At 39.5% G+C, this 19,867-nt stretch overlaps 1 protein-coding gene across 5 annotated transcripts; it reads left to right on the forward strand.

Annotated features, from left to right (window-relative positions):
• Positions 1–444: 444 nt before the first annotated feature.
• Positions 445–19,114, forward strand: nadka (NAD kinase a). Of its 5 annotated transcripts, none has more exons than XM_004570943.3 (12): positions 445–557; positions 2,017–2,193; positions 5,086–5,169; positions 12,692–12,821; positions 12,940–13,048; positions 13,152–13,237; positions 13,319–13,421; positions 13,566–13,708; positions 14,200–14,299; positions 15,832–15,989; positions 16,178–16,260; positions 16,669–19,114. In XM_004570943.3, the coding sequence occupies exons 1-12, from the start codon at positions 523–525 to the stop codon at positions 16,814–16,816; spliced, it is 1,356 nt and encodes a 451-aa protein (XP_004571000.1). In that variant the 5' UTR covers positions 445–522; the 3' UTR covers positions 16,817–19,114. The 5 variants fall into 5 exon arrangements, with proteins under 5 accessions (XP_004571000.1, XP_012780052.1, XP_012780053.1 ...); XM_012924598.3 differs by lacking the exon at positions 445–557 and adding an exon at positions 568–705; XM_012924599.4 differs by lacking the exon at positions 445–557 and adding an exon at positions 735–1,005.
• The last annotated feature ends 753 nt before the right edge of the window (positions 19,115–19,867 follow it).

Raw genomic sequence — 19,867 nt, forward strand, 5'->3', positions numbered from 1 at the left:
CTGGTACATCCCTCAAGTAAGGTAGCTTTTTTTATTGCTGAATGACTATATGAATGTTAAATGGCTAAAAAACAAAACAAAAAATCAGCATCTGTCAAAATGGTGAGGTACTCGGACTGGAAAATGAGTAAAAAAGCAATGCCCAAAGAAAAACCATGAAAGACCAGAACCATTGCTAAAGACCATTTTCAAAAATGACAAGGAGAGTCTAGTCCCTTGTAAGGAAAATATAAAAGAAATGAGGGATTTTTTTTCCCGCACAGTACTGTTTAATGGAAAGAAACAGAATAAAGCGGAATAAAGGTTATTTTGCGGTTTAATCATTAAGAGGGGTGATAGAAATTTAAACCTGGAGGCTATAGTGGAATCATTAATCCAAAATAATCCCATAATTCATGCAGCAGCTATAACTTTATGTCTTTGCCGTATAATTTTTTACCTACAATGTAGTTTGGTCCTGTGATATAATCTGAATGCTGTATATATAACCTGTGGTGCTGTAGCCTGGAGTGGTAGTCCAATATGACGTCGGCGCAGAGGGAGCCCGTGATTGGCTGGTCAGTATGAGGAAGTTGCGAGGCGATTGTTGATTCCTGAGTAGTGAGATGGTGTAACTATATTATTATCAAAGCGAATAATAATGGTGAAGTTCTGATCCTGCGGGATTTTGCCGCGCGCCAGATTTGCGTCGTCTCCCGTGACGTTGTGAGTAAATAGGTAGCCGTGCAGCTGGATGATGTGACGCTCTGTGATCAGGACGGCTAACTGCTAGCTTAGCTTGGGAACTAGCTCAGTTGCCTAACCGGTGATATATCTGTGGTCGCCACCATTCATCCGTTTATATAGTCAGGCAAGTCGGTGGAGGTCCTGTTGTAGACCACACGGGACAGTTCGACCGTTAGAAAAGTGATAAATCACAAAGAGAGCAAAGACGAGGCTGTTAAGCGCAAAATAAACATTAACCTGTGTAAGCTAGGTTGCATCTTTTTCTCTAGCTGGCTGACGGTAAGGAAAAAACTTTAGCCAATATAATTTAGTTGAAGCTTAATTTTGGCTTAACTTGAAGTTTTTACTGTTTGGACAAAAACTTTTATTTCAATTTAATATCGACTTAGAAAAGAGTGCATATTAACCCTTATGTAATTTGGTGAACGCCGGTTACTGGGAGATGTAATCTGTAAGATCGATAGAAGTAAAATAAAATAAAATAAAATGAATAGAAATATTTGAGCGCGTCAGTAGATTTTATGTGACCCGAGCTGTAGACTCGCTCGTGTTTTCTTTATGTATATAATAGTTGGAATGATGTTCTGTAAGTTTTTGCCTCTTTTGGACCATCAGTACAAAAGCTGGTTTTATTACATGAAGTTTGGCGCATGCAGCCAATACACTGAGCCGGGGTTGTTTCTGCCAGCTGAGCTGATTAATGGTTTGCTAGGGTGTTAATGAACAGAGTGAGCAGATCAGGACAAACTCATTGCTGTTGATGCACCTCATGGGAGGAGTGTGATTGAGGGGAGAGGGCGCAAATTAAAAAAATTGGCATTTAGCAATTGAAGAACAAATATATTTTATGTGTGCAACTTTGCCAGCTCTTTCACTAGGTAAATATTACTAGCTATAGTCTATTTTTAAGTTCTTATGCTATAGTCCCTGTATCTGTTAAGGCTGCGATTAAATGTTATTTCAGCAGCTCTTTTGTGTGATCATTTTCTTTGGGTGTCAGTGGGGATGAATACATAAATTGGCACATTTCTTTTGATTCTGAGCCGATTGTGAGAAACATACATACTGTTGTATTTTTCCCACATTCAAAATAACTTGAACAAAAGGCTTTGAAAATCATCTTCGACCAGCCTCACACAGTTGTGCGTCATCGCCCAGCATTTATTGTCACTTAGTTTTCATTCCTTTGTCGCAGTTTATATCCTGTATATTATACAGATACAGATCAGGTGTCACACTTTGCATGACACCTGATCGCTCTACTCATGAAAGATTGCTGTGTCATGTCAGTTTACCTCCAGCCTGGCTGTGTGAGATGGAGGGCGGAAAGGACGTGCGAGTGGAATCTGCCCCATACTCCTGCTCCACCTGTGATGGAGGGGAGGTGCCTGCCCGCAACCTGACTCGAAGAAACAGAAAAGTCCGCAGCTTGAGCACTTCCTCAGCCAGCACCTCCTTTGAATACAGGTAAAGCAGTTGTCCACACATGAAACTTGATTTTATCTTTTTTTTTTAAGGTGGTAATGAGCCATGTTTAAAGTGCAAAGTCAGAAGAACAGTATTACTTATAACTTCAACCCCTCGTTTTTATCTTTCCTTAGGGTTATGGTCGTGTGAGTGTGAGTGAAAAATTGCTGATTCACTGGTCAAAACCTCCTGCTTATCAGAGACGTGACCCTGGTGCAGACTAACCTTTAAGCAAACAAACCAGGGCTTGCTGGATTTACAATATGCTTTAAGTTGTTGTCCAGTTGGTCAGCTCACTTTCATACAGAGCGTTGCTATAAAGGTCAAGATATTAATTCATTACTTCTCACTAAATTTGCAGTAACTCTGTCACACACATACACAGATACAAACAGCCACGAAGAGGCCCGCTACATGTAACGATGCCAAGTGTTCAGCCTGAAACATCCAGATGTTTTTTTCTTATTTTTAAAATGGTCCATGTTGCCATGACTATAGTCCAGTAATGCAATCGGTTAACCTGATTGCATTACTGCGCTACCACCTTGTAAGCAGATTGGAAAATGTTGAGACACAATCACAGTTGCAGCAGCTGAGACTTTTGTGAAATGGATTTGTGTGGGTATCTGACTTCACCTCTTTGGTTTGCTAACTGTTCATGTTGCAAGGTTTTTTTTTCAGAAGCATTAAGATTTAGGAGGAATTTATCCTAATTGGGAAAGGACCCTTTTCATTGTAGCAAAGCAAAAAGTGAAGTGGACCTCCTTGGCTGAAAAGTAACTAACGTGAGTTTAGTTAAAAGCTTACAATAAGACCAGAGCTTACGATAAGCGGATCACAGTTTGATATCTGTGTATTATTTTACTAATACAACGCAATACAATATCTTCTGTTGGAGTAGTTTTAAAAAAATGTTGTGACTCCACCTGCACTGTGATCCAGTGCTGGACTGAAATATTGATACTTTCTCAGATTGCTCGAGAAGTTACGCGGAAGTAAAGCTTACGTACACAGCTGGTTGCTTGGGGACGTTGTAGGCTCTGGTAACCTAGGTGACCGTCTAATGCAAGGATGTCAAACTCATTTTACATCGTGGGTCAGATACAGCTCATTTAGATCTCAAGTGGGCCGGACCAGTGAAACTGCCCTTTAACTAAACATTTAGTCAGAGGTCAAGTACAGTTTTAGCAGCAAGTCTCGGGTTTGGTTAATTCACAGAATTTTTTTTGGACCCACTATAAAAAAAAATAGATTTCTATAATAGAGAACCTTTCTATTATTTAATTGTTTATCTAACACTTAACTAGTTTGGTGTGGTATGAGTGGTCATGTGGAGGTCTTTGTCAGTAGGAAAAGCTGTAAAGCATCTTCCAAAGCCTTCCAGGCCAATTCTGTCCCCCTGGCCCTTATGTTTGGTCACATGTCAATCAACGATATACTTAAGTCTTATTGGTAGTCTCGTCAGTCTCTCACCTGAGACTGACCTGAGCAGTCTTTTTGCCCATAGTTGCTTGAAGTCACTAAATGCCATTTACTTTTATGCTCTCTGGTTGCTACCACCACAAATCCAAAGTACACACAGCTTTACTCTGTTTTTGTACTTTAGTGTCAGAGCTTCATCTTTTTATTTCTCTTCTCTTTTTTCCTTTGCCCATTTGGTGAATGTAAAAGTCTTAAAGTTGCATTACTTTTTGTTTTTTCTCCACTGGAGGGGAAAAATGACCCTAAAACAAGCTCACGACTGCTTATCGTTGATCGAACTGCTGTCACTTTAAAACATTTGCCTTTTCTCCACATCATCCCATTGGACTCCAGTTTTTTGGCGTTCTGACAAATACCAAAGCAGTGAGCGAAACAAGAGCAGCAACAGACTCTGTAGAGTTGCAGACTTGGTGATAACTGTCAGTGCTTTTGTCAGTGTGAGCAGCGGCTCTGGCGTTGCGCGTTAGTTTCTTTACATGTTTGTATGAAAATATCGTTCAGTGCAGCTTTAAGAGCGCGTAAACGGCAGATGGTGCATTCGCAGAGTGAGACGGCTAAGAGGATTTGATTGAGTGATTCAGCATGAAGGCTGCGTTTGCGCCGTCAGTGAATGCCACCGCTGACCTTTTGACCCCACACTCCAGTCACAATGCGTTAACAAAGCCTAATACAGACAGGTGCTTAAGATTTTCATTTTTTCCACTGCGCAGAAAGCAGATTTCTGTGAGCTCCAGAGTAAGTAAGTGGATAAGTAAGGCTTATAAAACAGCTTGTCGGGCTTAATTTCACCGATGCACTGTTAACGCTGCACCTACGACAAACAGACGCCCCAAAAAAGTCTAAATCTGAACAAAGAACATTTCAAGCACTGGGCTGTAGCGCCACAGTTTACACTTTCACCTATCAAATGAAAGGTTTCCAGATCGACGCAGTGACACAAATAGAGACTCTAGTGGTGTGTTGAAGCTAAGTAGACACAAAATAAGCAAATATCGGCTGATTTGTGAATTCTGTAAATTCTGAACTTCCGCTTCTGTTTTGTAGACGTCTCCAACAGCCTTTGTTTCGCTTCCCCTTTTTTTTTTCTTCTTTTTTTGTCTTGAAAACTGAAATTAAAAGTGTAATTTGTTTGGTGAAAACTTTGACAAAAAGAGTTGGTAACTTGGGAATTTCTAGAGACTAGCATCGGCATCAAAGGGTGAGTGACATCATCTGGTCTTGAGCTCAGCTTCCAGTTTCCTGTAAACGAACAGATGACAGTAGAAGAGGTTGTGGGGTCAACTTATGCGCAGTTCGAGTAAGATGAGATCATTTTAAAATGCCTTGGAGTCTTCATTTGCGTTCTTGCCCAACTACTTGCTGTGTTTACATGTGAATGTTTTTTTTTTATTTTTTTATCCTGTCTTTTAGGAGGACTCAATCACTTCATGGACCGAGCCCTGTGACGACATTCGGCCCCAAGGCATGCATGCTCCAGAACCCACATGCAGTAATGTAAGTCAAACAGGGAGAGTTTTTTTAATTTATTTTTTTTATTGTTGTCCACCTTTGGAAGTCATTCCTAAGCTTTAGTTTCAGTGTGAGTCATTGTACAGTGAACAGTAGTGAGTTTAGTGTGTCTTTGCATCACTAAAACCCACCTGTACAACAAAGCATCGTGTCATTGCTTTGAAATCCGGTTGGGCCTGTAAAGGGTTTTGGAGCAGAGAAAAGAGCAGTGTTGCTAATGTCCTTATTTGCAATAGCCAATAAGGACATGAGTGGTCAACTTTTGGACCAGTTCTTTTACCTTCAGTTATGCAATCCTGTAGTTAACTTTGACACTAATCTAGCATGTCAGTCTTGTGTAGTTTTCGTAGCACAATGGGTCTAAATGCTGCAGTCAAATTAGCGTTAAAGGCTATAAAGGAGCTTTTTAGCATCACGGTGAGACTTGTGCCATCTGAACTTTTGCAAGTCCTTTCAGATCTGGATGATTTTAAGGCCTAGTTAAAGCTAGCAGCAGAGTCTGTTTTTCTGGCCTTTTTTGGAGAGGCACAAAGAAAAATAATCTGAAATAAGTGATTGTCACTAAGGAAGTGCTGTGGGCTCAGTATTGATAATAAAAGCAACACAATAGTGTCATAAAGTACACATTCATTTCAGTTATTGTTGGATCTCTTTTCTTTTTTTTAAATGACCCATATAGATCTACTCTACACTTAAAAAAAGCATTTTTTTTTTCTGTTTTTGTTTTTTAAACAAAAAACAGAAATGCATTTCTGTTCAGTTAAAAAAAATAAATAAATGAAAGAGTAGAACTGTTTTTAATCCTTTAAGACAGATTTAACACAAGCAAAGCAGGGCTAATACAGCTGACTGCTAATACACAGTCACTTTAGGTTTCCATGTTTCGAGTCAGGTTTTACTTTAAATCTAGAATAAAGCCTGAGCTGAGTTTGATGCTCTGAGGCTGTTTTCATGCTGATTTTCAAAAGCAGGTAAATTCCTCAGAGCTCAGGTCGTTGAACGCCTGCACATGCAGCACATACTCCAACGTGCCGAATATATATATATTTATTTATTTTTTAGCCAACGCCTTTAACAATGATTAGCTAAATGTTCTGCACAAGATTGAAGACCATGTGCACACTAACTAATCAGTAACTTGATCAGCCGTCCACATTGTGCAGGACACGCCAGGATGAGGAAACAAGTGTAGAAAAAAATACTGTTAAGCATGTGTCGGTGTCATGACTGACATGCTCCCTTGTTTCTGAACTCCAGTGCAATTTTGCTGTAAAACTAGTTAACACAGCTTAAAAATCATTATCATTCACTTCTTTAAAATAATCAGTTTATGAGAACAAGTCTTCCATGTAAATGTGCCAATTTCCTCTTTTGTAACTTCCAAGTGTAAACGCAGCATGTTGCACATCGTTTGGTACTTCACGTCTAGTCTTTATCAGCCGGTTTCAGTGCTTAAAGTGGAACCTTGAATCCAAAATGAGCTTTAGCATTACACTAACATCATTCTTCATTGTTGTGTTGGCATTTATTAATTTGTCATCAGTGATTTCATTCTAAACAGAGCTTGGTTATTAGTGTTTATGAGTCTGTTGGGTGCTTCGTGATAATCACACATTGGATCACATCAGCGCATCTGCTTTCCTTTTTTTGAATCTGTCTGACAAATCTGTCAGAGGCACGCTGGGTTTAGTGTGCTGTGAAATGCAAATTTAGAAAAGCAAAAAGTGCAGACTAGCTGCAGGTTTGAGAAATTCTTTTTTTTTAATTCTTTTATTTTATTTTAATTTTAACCTCAGATCACTCCATGCTTTATTTGAGGTTTAAGGTCATGTGCCTTGACTACTTAAGAGTGTTTGATTGTTTGGCCTCATAAATTTCTTGGTTGCCGTGTCTGGATGATAAGTGAGTGTCCTGCTGCGCATCTACCTTTAAACATAACGTGTAGCATCGAAGAACGCTGTGTTGCGTTGTCAAATAGAAAGAAGGGAACGTGAAGGTTCGAATAATGACTTTTACAACTGTTTAGATTGAGCATATCAACAACGATTTCTGTTCAGTTCTTCTCGTGTGGCTGAAAACAGCTTCACTGTTCTTTGTGTCCTGTGTGTTGAGCAAAATACCCAGAATAAGAGAAGCGTTATGGGTCCCTTTCACATTGCTGAACTTTATAATTACTTGGCTATGTGACACTTTCACTATGTTTAAGCTGTTACCGTTTGACCGTTGTGTCTTTCTGAGCCTCCATAAACATTAAAAATTATTTTAATTGACTATTTAGTAACACAACTTGCAACAGCATGCTTTTCTTTTTTTTCTTCTTATGTTCCTGTGGTAATGGCTGGTTTCATGGACACAAGCATAAACCGTAATTTAAAAAAAAAAAAAAAAAAAAGCAGCCAGAGTGTAAATGTCTTAAACCTGCATTCTACCTGAAGGTCAAAAAATGGTCATAGCTGTGGCTGCAAAAACCTTTGTGGTCCTATAGACGTCTGTGGGAAAACATAACGCTTTCCTAGCGAGTTTATGGGCTCGGTCACTTGTTTAACGTCCCACTCAATTTACAAAAAAAAAAGAAAAAAAAAAAGAGAGGAAGTCTGTTTGTTGTAAATCCTTGTCATTATGTTTCAAAATAGTGTTATCTACACACTCACTGGCCAAAAGGTGATCACTCACAAACCATTAGCGAATAAGCGTAGGAGCTTTGTGGTCATTCCTGCCCCTTTTTGTCACATCCTGTTGTTTGCAACCAAAGATGAAGGCGGCAGGACCGATCATGTCACGGCTTCAGATTGGGTGATGTCGCCGTGGTTACGTCCATCTTTTCTGCTGTCAGTCTCTTGGTCATTTTTTTTTGTTGATACATTTTTTTTAAAAAGCCAAAGTTTCCTCAAATCTTGGATGCTCACCAATTTGCAAAGGAATCACCTTTTCAACTTTCATGTACAGGAATCCAGTAGTTTCTCTGCATAAAAGATAGCATGCAATCCAACATATTTTGATAATGTTGTTCAAGGCGTCAGCACTACTTGTTTCTTACAGTCACTGTGGCATCACTGTCATATACACGAGTCACCTTATTTGATTGTGCCCTAGATCACTCATCGTGCTGCAGTTAGGAAAGTCTTGACATTCAAACTGTTGATCTCTTGACTCGATCAATCACATAAGTGTCTGCGTTTGTTCAGGCAGATTAGCTCCCTTAAAGCTGCTCGACAGGTTAAAAGTAGCAAAACCAGACTATCTTTATTCCAAAGGCTGCACTGTAGTTCTTTTCAGGATAACCTGGTTTCACATATTCAGTGTTTACAAGTGTAATGTTTGCACCTACTGTGGACCCTCAGCTGCTGTGACCAGTAGGTGCTATGCTTTAGGGCAGTAGGAAGAAGGAAATGTGATTAAAGGTAAAGCAGCACCAGTTTAGACCTTCCTAACTGGAAACTCGCCTCTTACATCACACTCTGTGGAAGGGTGAGGCTGTGAGTGCTCAAAGCAGATGGATGCAACCTTGTTTCACTCATTGTCGGCTTGTTTCGGGGAACTGCAGACACATGTGGCCACATTGATACCCGACACCCTAAATACACCCTGAAAACTTCACAGTGCATTGTTCTGAAGACCAGCCATGCTACTCCCTTTGTTCTGTGTTGTGCCTCATTGCTTTGTTGACTTCCACTTGAAAGACGAGAGCTGAGGCAACTGTAGTCAAATCCGAAGTACCGCTGAATGCACACAGAGTGCTTATGTCATGCCTACATGTGCTAAAACATAATCAGAACTTATGTTAATTTTTTCCCACTAAGTAGAGATTTAATTGAACCAAATTAAACCTGGCCTTTTATTAAATCTACAAGTACGTTTAATTCCTTGTGATCAAAACGACTTAATTATCCAGAGTGGCCCAATGGTAGTGACAATATGTTTAATATATTATTTTGAGGTAAAGCCCAATGAGATGCACCAAGTGTGAGCAGTTCACACAAGCAGAGATAAGAAACAGAGTGTGCATTACTAGCATACCAGTGAACAGGTGTAGTGATTTACACATTTGTGATTTTGGGAGGAGACACAAATCCATTTAGGGTTGTCAGGAAGGGCATCTGTTGCAAAAACAGGCTAAATTAAGCGTGCAGAGAATAAGAAGAGTTCAAATTAGTTGGGTTTTTTGTTTGTTTGCTTCATAGAAATTTACTGTAATGTTAGGTTTTAGTGGAAGATTGAGGATGATCACTTTCTAAAGGACTCCCAGAAATGCCCCAAAAATATTTTACAGCAGGTACTATTCATAAACTTTGACTCAGCTCAGTTTTTTCTAATTATATAAATGTACACTGATGTGAAAATGTCAGCGGGGAGACTAAGGACAGCTAATGTCTGAAGGCAACTTCTTATTTGGTTTGTGACTTATTTGTGTTTCCTGTTACAGTCACACTGTAGGTTCCCATTATATCATGTGTGAAATGTGATTTTTATGCTATAATGTTTATCCTCTCAATAAAGTCCATATTGTTTAAGTCTCTCTCTGCTTACCGTAGAGCATGAGGAAGTTCAAATAGATCCTGGTGTAATACCATAACCCAGAATTGCATAATTTCCTAACAAAAGCTCTGTTGATGTGTTTGATTGGTTCCTTTCTTAAGCTGACAGGTCACATTAGTCATCTGTCATGCCCATTGGTCTAAGAGGCCTTTCATTGCATTGTACCAGGTCCGAGTTGTACCGGCGTGGTTTCAGTGTTTGAGATAATCACACCTGTCTGACAAGGAAGGTCCTTCCCAGAAATGGGCGGGTTCAGTACAGCAGAGTGGGTGGAGTCTGCGATGAAGTCAACTTTAAGATGAGTGAGAGGTCTGATTCAGCAGCAGAATGCAACAGGAAGGTTTAGTGTTAAGTCCTCGCTGGGCCAAATATAGCCACGGACGATCCATCAGCAGGGGTGGCGTTGCTGCTTGTTGTTGTTAGTTGTTTTCAGTGCATGGAGACACTTCCAGCCTCTCAGACTGCCGGTGGCTGACTCGCGACTGGACTTCAGGAAGCAAACTGATTCAGCTGCTATAATGTGCAGCTTTCAAGGAAGTAGTTAGAAGCGGAATGAACTGTTTTGTCAGAAAGGGCTACGACGACAGAGCCCCGTTCTCCAGCTGAGTCATCCTGAAGCAGCATCTCCGTTACATGTGTACAGTTATGAAGTTCAACCAGTGTGTACTGCAGGACGCTCCTGCGAGCCACAGCGAGAACAGGGTCTGGAAATGGTGAGAAGGCTTTCTAGCATCTTCTGTCTTTCTCAACAGAGAGAACATGTTCAATAGGTGAAATATTAACTGGCATGCCACCGCTGCCAGACAGATGTTCAGAGAGTTGCACTCCAGTGACCTGCAGTGTAGGTAATATTAAACTGCTTCTTAAGTTTAGACAGAGAATTCCACTTTATTTTTGCGGCTCGGTAACAAAAATAAACATTTAAAGTTGTTGTTTACGTGTGCCGGGCTTACTGATTGAAAGGGGAAGGTCAGGCTGAGCATGCTTTGAGGTGGTCAGAGGAGAAACTGTCCATGAATGGATCACAGCTTGTCGCTGCTTCAAATGCTAATGAAGTTTTGCTTTTGTCTCATGTGATTGTGTTTGAAAGCAGGCCTGCACTGCTCAGTTTTAGATGTTTGGACACGTGTGTGTGTGTGTGTGTGTGTGTGTTCAGGTCAGTCAGAGCCAAATCATTCGAAATGTTTTACTACATGTAACTAGTCCTCTTGTTTTAAAGAATGTACCAGCCCTCACAGCCTTTGTAAGTAATCTGTGATTGTTCTAATTTTGAGTTTGGGGGTATTTTGTCTTTACGTCATTTTAGGGTTTTTTTGTTTTTTAAAGAAAGGGGAACTGAATGTGTCATTGCTTTTTCATCTGTTATGGTGGGAGTTTCGTAGGTGTGTTTGCTGTGGGGGTTTTTTTGGGGGGGGTTTTAAACACTGGTCACTGTTTTATCATATGGGGTTAGTCGGAGTGTGTTGCTTTAACAGTGTGGCAGCTGTTTTAGAAGCATGTAATATGTCCTCGGGTGAGGATTAAAGCTTTAAGGATGTTGAGTCAATCTATTGCGTTGATTCCTGTGACATTGATTCAGAAGAAGTGAAAAAGCGGGTCAGTGTGGTTGTTGCTGCAACTTCCAAATTTTTAGCATTAAAAAAAAATAGCAGGTCATGTGCATTTGCTGTTGACAGAAAGCTGTAAACTATATGTAGAGATGTAAGGTCTCAACACACTCACGGAGGGAAGAACCGTTACAGGCTGATGGAACAACTTCAGCACCACAGATATGATTTGGTACTTTGTCTGATTCCTGTGGTCACCCACACATTCAGTGCTGATTTCACAGAAATACTCATGTAGGTTAATGCATTACTTAATAATTATTCATTTTTGTATGTGTTTGCATGTCCAACTGTATCCATGAATGCGCTGAAGTCTTGTCATGAGTAGTTTTGGAAGTTTTTGCACCAGGATAGCCACATGATTTTATTTCATTCCTGAGGTCTATGCTCGTTCTACAGCTGAAATTGAAATGTTGAAGTTTTATTGATAACAGATAAGGGAGAAGTTGTTCTGTGAAAATCTATTCCTCTCGGTAATTTAGCCACCTGACTGTAACGAGGCTCAACACCCCACAAAAAGTCATGCTGATGCTAAGCTAATTAATGTTCATTTTGTTTCAAAGCTAATGCTGGGTCGGTGCATAATACTCCTATTGTATCATGCATTTTAAGTGGCTTTAGTGGTTTGATCCAAACGTTTATTAAAGGATTTACTGAAATGTGTAGATGCGGTTTGATTAAAATCAATAAGGAAGGATTTTAAAAAGTTCTTATATGAAAGTGTGTTTTTAAAATAAATAAATAAATAAAAAATAATGAGTTTGTTTGACTGTGCAGTTATGCTACTGGTGACGGAGCCTGAATAATTTCTGACTTTTCACTCCTGTAACTTTAATTGCATATATTTCCAGGGCTGTAAAACCAGCTTCTTGCATAGGAACTGCTTGTACAGAAACTAGAATCAGCTGATTCTAGAGTCATTAAGTTCCTAATATGTATGGCAGAGCTGTAACTAACTCAGGTCAGCAGACTTATCTCTTTTTAACCTGTGAGAGTTTCATCCGTCCTGTTAGTTTCTACTTCAACGTTTTAATCAGATGTTTGTTTGTTTTTTCTTGCATATTTTGCAGTTTTGTAAGGATTTTAATAACCGAGATGATCATGGGGTTGAGTCAGAACCCTGCAGACAGATTCACAAGTGTGTGGCAGCAGAGCTAGACAGTAAGCCGACATGTCTAATTGGATAGGTTCTGAGCAGCCTTGGTGGCGATGAACAAGAGGAATTTTCAGTTAGCTGATACAAGATGTGTTGACTAAGATCTCGGTGCTCACGTCCCAGGCCCTTTACGTAAGCCGGTGATGCAGCTTGGTGCCGTTTTGCACCAAGTGACGATGTCTTTGTTCGGACCTGTTTCTTTGTTCAGGCACATTCAGGATCCCGCCAGCCAGAGGCTGACGTGGAACAAACCACCAAAAAGTGTCCTTGTCATCAAGAAGATCCGAGATGCCAGTCTGCTACAGCCTTTCAAAGAGCTCTGCAGGTTCCTCACCGAGGTAACCACAAACCGAAGGGCGGGGGGGCAGCGTTTGTTGGTGGGAAGCTGCTGAGTGTTAATGTTATACCGCATGTCCAGTAAAAATAACAGGCTCTCGATTGTCGTGTGTCATTTAGGTGAAAAGCATGATTGTTTACGTGGAAAAGAAAGTCCTGGAGGACCCAGCCATTTCAGGCGATGAAAACTTTGCGGCCGTTACAAAGAAATTCTGCACTTTCAGAGAAGGTAGGGACACCAGTCATCTCTGATCCAGTTACATGAAGTGTTTATAACTTTTCTTTTTTTAAAATAAGAGATTTAAATGAGCTGTTGTCTACATATCTCTTAGATCTCGACGACATCTCCAACCGTGTAGACTTTATAATCTGTCTCGGTGGAGATGGAACTTTGCTGTACGCATCTTCGCTCTTTCAGGTATTCAGCCGGTTGCCCACGCCGCACTCTGTGCGTTTTTGCTTTTGCTGCTGTAAACATAACCGTCTCCTCCCATCGTAGGAGAGCGTTCCACCAGTCATGTCCTTCCACCTGGGTTCCCTGGGCTTTCTGACCCCATTCAAATTTGAAAACTACCAGTCTCAGGTCAACCAAATTATTGAAGGTAATGAATGTTTTCTAACTGGTCTTTCAGCCTCCATGTTTGTATGACCTACTTGTACAAATCTTTCCATTCTTTTTGCGTAGCTGAAAGTTTTTGTGTGTTATTTTCCGTAAAGGAAGCTTAAAGCATTTGTACTGATTGCAGGTAACGCTGCCATTGTCTTAAGAAGTCGCTTGAAAGTGCGGGTGCTCAAAGAGAACTGGGAAAAGAAGTCCAGGGTGGACGAAAAGGGGATCATTTTGACCAACGGGGACATTGAAAGTAGCCGCAAAGCCATGCAGTATCAGGTAATGTGTCCACCTCGCATTGGGACATAGACATTCAAACTGTTCCTGCTGCAGAATGCAGATTCACAGACGATTGTCCCCTGTAGGTTAGAGCTTCTGGTTCTCCGATAAAAGTTTTTGTCACATAACTGCAGGGTCCAGCTCCCCTCGCAGCCTCAGCCCGCGCTAAAAATAGGTCAAAACGGCTCGCTAATGCAGTTTGCTCGTCCTGACTCGGCCGTCTTCAAAGAAGGCGCCTGCAGGCTGTTAACCTGCTGTTTAAAGAGCGGCAGGAGCAAACTGAGTCATTAGCGAAATGTAGCTCTGACCGCACGTATGAGGTTAATGGCTTCTGACAAATATTTGTACTGGCACAAATCCAACAATGTGGTGCGAGTGGGTGACATCATATCAGCAGACATGGGGGTTGTGGCAAATTGAAAATCGTTTGATGTGTGAATTGTGTTTTTTTTTTTCTTTTTTTCTTTCTCCTCCCTCCCACAAATCTGCAGGTACTGAATGAGGTGGTGGTGGACCGAGGACCCTCCTCCTATCTCTCTAACGTAGACCTGTTCTTGGATGGACACCTCATTACTACGGTGCAGGGAGATGGTGAGTGGCATGAGAGCGCGGAGACTTCGAGGCCGTCCAGAATCAGGGCGTGCTGACAGTGAAATCAGATCAGTGCTGCGTGCTGATAAGGCTAACAACAGTTTTGCTTCACTATGTGCTTATTAGAATGAAAACAACGGAATTTGAATGAAAACAACGGAATTTGAATGAAAACAACAGAATTTGAATGAAAACAATGGAATTTGAATGAAAACAATGGAATTTGAATGAAAACAATGGAATTTGAATCAAAACAACGGAATTTGAATCAAAACAACAGAATTTGAATGAAAACAACAGAATTTGAATGAAAACAATGGAATTTGAATCAAAACAACAGAATTTGAATGAAAACAATGGAATTTGAATCAAAACAATGGAATTTGAATCAAAACAACAGAATTTGAATGAAAACAACAGAATTTGAATGAAAACAATGGAATTTGAATGAAAACAATGGAATTTGAATCAAAACAACAGAATTTGAATCAAAACAACAGAATTTGAATGAAAACAATGGAATTTGAATGAAAACAATGGAATTTGAATCAAAACAACAGAATTTGAATGAAAACAACAGAATTTGAATGAAAACAATGGAATTTGAATGAAAACAATGGAATTTGAATGAAAACAATGGAATTTGAATGAAAACAACGGAATTTGAATGAAAACAACGGAATTTGAATGAAAACAACGGAATTTGAATCAAAACAATGGAATTTGAATGAAAACAATGGAATTTGAATCAAAACAACAGAATTTGAATGAAAACAACAGAATTTGAATGAAAACAACAGAATTTGAATGAAAACAATGGAATTTGAATGAAAACAATGGAATTTGAATGAAAACAACGGAATTTGAATGAAAACAACAGAATTTGAATGAAAACAACAGAATTTGAATGAAAACAATGGAATTTGAATCAAAACAACAGAATTTGAATGAAAACAACAGAATTTGAATGAAAACAACAGAATTTGAATGAAAACAACAGAATTTGAATGAAAACAATGGAATTTGAATGAAAACAATGGAATTTGAATGAAAACAACGGAATTTGAATGAAAACAACAGAATTTGAATGAAAACAACAGAATTTGAATGAAAACAATGGAATTTGAATGAAAACAATGGAATTTGAATGAAAACAATGGAATTTGAATCAAAACAATGGAATTTGAATCAAAACAATGGAATTTGAATCAAAACAATGGAATTTGAATCAAAACAATGGAATTAGAAATGGTGGGTTTTAAAGGTAGAAAAGCCAAATGGCTGCTCTCTGGGACTCTTAAGTGTTCAGGATATCCATGAGTCACTGCAAAGGTTTGGCTTTTTTATTTTAGGAAGAAAAATGTCTAGAAGCTTCTGCACAAAGTTCTTCTTCTGCACAAGAATTACTAAGGGGTGACGGTCAGTCAGAGATGCAGGCTGAACTTTGCCCTTCGTAACACTCTTTTGATGGCTCAGTGCATTAAGTACCTGGGCTTCAGTGAAAATGTGCTTTTGCATCTCTGTCCACTCAGGTGTGATAGTCTCCACACCCACAGGCAGCACAGCGTACGCAGTGGCAGCAGGAGCTTCCATGATCCATCCCAACGTCCCAGCCATCATGATCACCCCCATCTGCCCGCACTCTCTCTCCTTCAGACCAATCGTGGTGCCGGCCGGGGTGGAGCTCAAGGTACTGGCGAACTTGCCAAAAAAAGCTCATTCATCACGTGCATTTGCTATTATTTATTTGTTTTAACAAGAAACAGGCAAGTCTTACAAGTAGATCTCGTTTGAATCTGAGCGGTAACGCCACACACACAAAAGATGAAGCATGTTCTTTCTGTGACTTCTGCATTTTTTTTCTGCGTTGCCTCTCAGATAATGCTCTCATGTGACGCCAGAAACACAGCATGGGTGTCGTTTGATGGACGAAAGAGACAAGAGATCTGCCACGGGGACAGGTTAGTCTGGATGCCGAGGCCATGATATAGACATAGACACACACTTGATAAGTTTAACGCCCCTGCAGCTGCCTCAACACTTAAAGGCTTTGTTATGTAACCTTATCAACCTGCCTTAATGGGCTTGAGTCCATGAGTGTCTCCTGAGTCCGATCCAGCTTCTTCCTTTATGTAACTCAGCAAAAACATAATCAGCTTTCTGGTTATTGGAAGAGAGCTGCCAGGATTCCTCAGTAAATGCCTGCTGTTTTCTTCTTCTTTTTTTTTTTTTATAAGGAAGTTTAAAGACAACACCTCTTTTGTTGAGACTGCAAACAATGAACATTTTCTTTCCTTGTTCAGTCCTTAAAAAGTACAACTCCTTTCATTTATTTATTTATTTTTTTCCCATTTCAATTCTTGCTCCAGTATTACCATCACCACTTCCTGCTTCCCCGTTCCATCGATCTGCTTCCGGGACCCGGTTAATGACTGGTTCGAGAGCCTGGCCCAGTGCTTACACTGGAACGTGAGGAAGAAGCAGAACTACCTCAGCTCAGAGGATGAGGAATTCTGAGGCCTTCTTCGGGGTCTCCTTAAAGTCTTGGTTTTAGCTTGACCGTTCTCTGTGCCATTTTTTTTTTCTTTTTTTTCCATCTTTTACGGATAGAAGGTCTCACCAAACTCTCTTCAAAAAAATAAAAAAATCTGTTATAATAGTTTTCAGTAAAACGAGGTTGCTACAGCCCCTCATTTCATCCACCTTCATGGCAACAGTTTTAGTTCCCCCACCCCCTCATGAAGACAGCTTTCTTTTGATTGGCTGCGCTTTGTAAACAGAAGGTTAGGGATTGTCTGTTCTCACTGACATCATAAATACCCAAAACTAGAAGGAAAAAAATGACTGAGCAGTTTGAAGCTCTACCAGTGTACCACTGTGCATATATGATAGAAAATAAGGACAAGCATTCAAGGTCCTTTTAATTAAAACAAACAAACAAACAACTAATACTAAGTCCTACTTTCTAAAATACTGTTTCATCATTCTTGTTTTTTGGTAAACATTTCGTTCACGACAGTAAAAAGCTAAGCTCCTGTAACGACTGCAATTGGCTGAAATGTGGACGCTGCGACATGCCCTTAAAATTCAAAATATGACTTTAATAAATAAAAACAAATGAGCATTTTTAAAAGCATTAGTTAAAGAAAATTAAACCAAATAAAAAAAAATTTTCTTTGTGAACTTTGAAGCATTAATACAATTTCCCAAATGTTCCCACTGGACGTTCGGTGTGTAAGACTTTTAAAACGATGGATTTTTGAATGGAGTTTGGTTCCAGTATTACTCCAGGATCTGAATGCTGTGAAAACCTCTCCTTTCTTGAAGTTGAAACTTCAGCTTGTTAACAAAGTGTTTTGACTAAAAATGAAAAGGAAATGCAACACTTGAAGTGATCTTGTACTGAAACTTAAAGGTCAGTTGTGGTTATCAGATGGTGGTTATCAGATGTGTCGTAGCACTTTTTAATCAGATGGCAGGGTAAAAACTAGCTCTCTGTGGGGGTGATGGCAGAGTTGCACCTTCCAGGAAAGATCCAACTCTGGTAAAAAAAAAAATATGGATGTAATGCTATCAATGAAAGGCAAATGTTGTTTTTAGAGGTTTTTTTTTAGTTGCGTCTCATGGAGGAGCAGATTTAAAGTACATCTACCTAGCAACACAACATTACAGACTGTGCCTTAAACACTGGTATCATTCATGTAAAGAAGTAATATTTTTCAAGGTTTACACCACACTTTTTAAAAACAAAAACAAAAATCACAGATTTGTGTTTTTGTGCATTCTCATTGTTACCACATTGTGACTGTTTGTCTGCGCTGTTCACAGCACTTGATTGTCACTCGTTTGTGTCATTTATTACATTGTGTAATATCTCTACTATCAACCACGGGGTGAACACTAGGAGGCGGTATCCATTCCAGGCTAAGAGAACACAGATTGGAAGTCTTCGTATTTCATACTTTGTATTTTTAAAGTCTGCTTTTTAAAATGTGCTTTAAGCCATAGTATATTTTATAGACCAATGTCTGTGGGCTGTGGGTGGTTTAATGGTCTGTGTGTGAGACTTTGGATCTGTTCTTATCAGTTTACCCCTGTGCTGCCTTTCGTGATTACTTTGAGGTGGCCTGCCTTACATGTCTGTTCGGGCTTAGTGCCCGGAAGTTAATATATATGTGTTGTGAATTGGCTCAATAAACTGTGTCAGGGTGAAAAGATGAATAGCTTTCATCTGTAACGCTAAACAAAAACCACCCGAGCACTAACAGCTAATTATTCCTTAAACCTTTGAGTATGTATATAAATGTAATGTTTGAATAAGATGTATTTTGTAAAGTTCATGTGTTTATTAACAGTTTCTAATGTATTACTAATGGATAATAAATCTATTTAGTACTTTTTCTTTTACATTCTTTGGTTGTAAATTCTGTTTCACTGATGAAGACCAATCTGCTTTTAGTAGTTCTGCTCATCCAACTGAATTTCTAGCACGGTGTCATTGGACAGAAGTACAAACTGAGTTAAATATCTCTTGAAATGCATTCCAGGACAAAGTGAAAAATGTCATTTCTGACGTGGACGGTGGCAGAATTATTTCAAATGTTGGTCTGAACTGTTTAATCTCAGTTTAAAAACACACACGCGAAGTTCAGTAAGATAACCAGGCTTTGACGACCCTTCTGTGAAGCATTGTCAACTCTCAAAGTGCTTTTCACTTTTGTAAATGGGAATTTTGTATGAGTACACTTGTTAATGTTTCTAATATGGAGTCTGATATTTTTCCCAAAACATTTAATAAACAGGGTTAACCAACAACCGTCTGATCATGTGCTTCGACAAATGAAACCAGTTATATGATAAAATCACGGGCATTTGCACAGAGTTACTTTAAGTACAGTCCTGAGTCACATGGTACTCGAGATCCCCCAACGCCATGGAGTGAAGTGCAGGCTTCAGTGAGAAGTAGATGGATCAGCTGGTCCCGTGTCAGGTCTTTGCTGACTTTCCCCCCCCCTCTTTCTTAAGGACGTAACTTTCAGATAATGTTCACCTGCTGTAGATCAGTATTTTATTTTATTTTTAAAGTCCTGCCACTTTTTTGTCCTTCGTCCTGTCCAGTTTCCCCAAAATGTTTAAGTACACACGTACACAAGTACATCACGCCAAGTTATAAGTTTTCACCCGATAGCTCTGTTTTGTGACGTTTCCAGCAACAAGGAGCCTAAAGAAACCATTTAAAATAGCTACTTTGCCCAGTTGCCTGTTATAGAGACACAACACAGGTTCATCCTTTGATAAGGTGTTTTTTATGCTTGAATGATTCATCATGATTCAGTTTTAAGTGGCTTAACATACACAAAAACATTCCTCTGAAAATCCTCGTGTAAAAGGTGACTGAAAAGACCACTTTAAAAAGTTACGTTGACGTCAGCCTGTTATTGTGACGTCAAATGTTGTTGTACTTCTCTCCATGCCCTTTCATATGATACATGGTTTCTTGGTCAGTGACAATTATGGTCAAGGTCAAATACAAGGCCTGGTATATTGTTGTGAAGTTTGAAAACAATC

Source organism: Maylandia zebra, linkage group LG20 (assembly GCF_041146795.1).
Source record: "Maylandia zebra isolate NMK-2024a linkage group LG20, Mzebra_GT3a, whole genome shotgun sequence".
Classification (NCBI taxonomy): domain Eukaryota; kingdom Metazoa; phylum Chordata; class Actinopteri; order Cichliformes; family Cichlidae; genus Maylandia; species Maylandia zebra.

What these genes read in the sequence shown, in the direction of transcription:
- nadka (XM_004570943.3), top strand. Translation starts at nt 523, where the DNA reads ATGACGTCGGCGCAGAGGGAGCCCGTGATTGGCTG. An exon ending in TACTACGGTGCAGGGAGATG is followed by an intron (nt 14,300 to 15,831) that starts GTGAGTGGCATG and finishes CTGTCCACTCAG; the next exon opens with GTGTGATAGTCTCCACACCC. An exon ending in CGGCCGGGGTGGAGCTCAAG is followed by an intron (nt 15,990 to 16,177) that starts GTACTGGCGAAC and finishes GTTGCCTCTCAG; the next exon opens with ATAATGCTCTCATGTGACGC.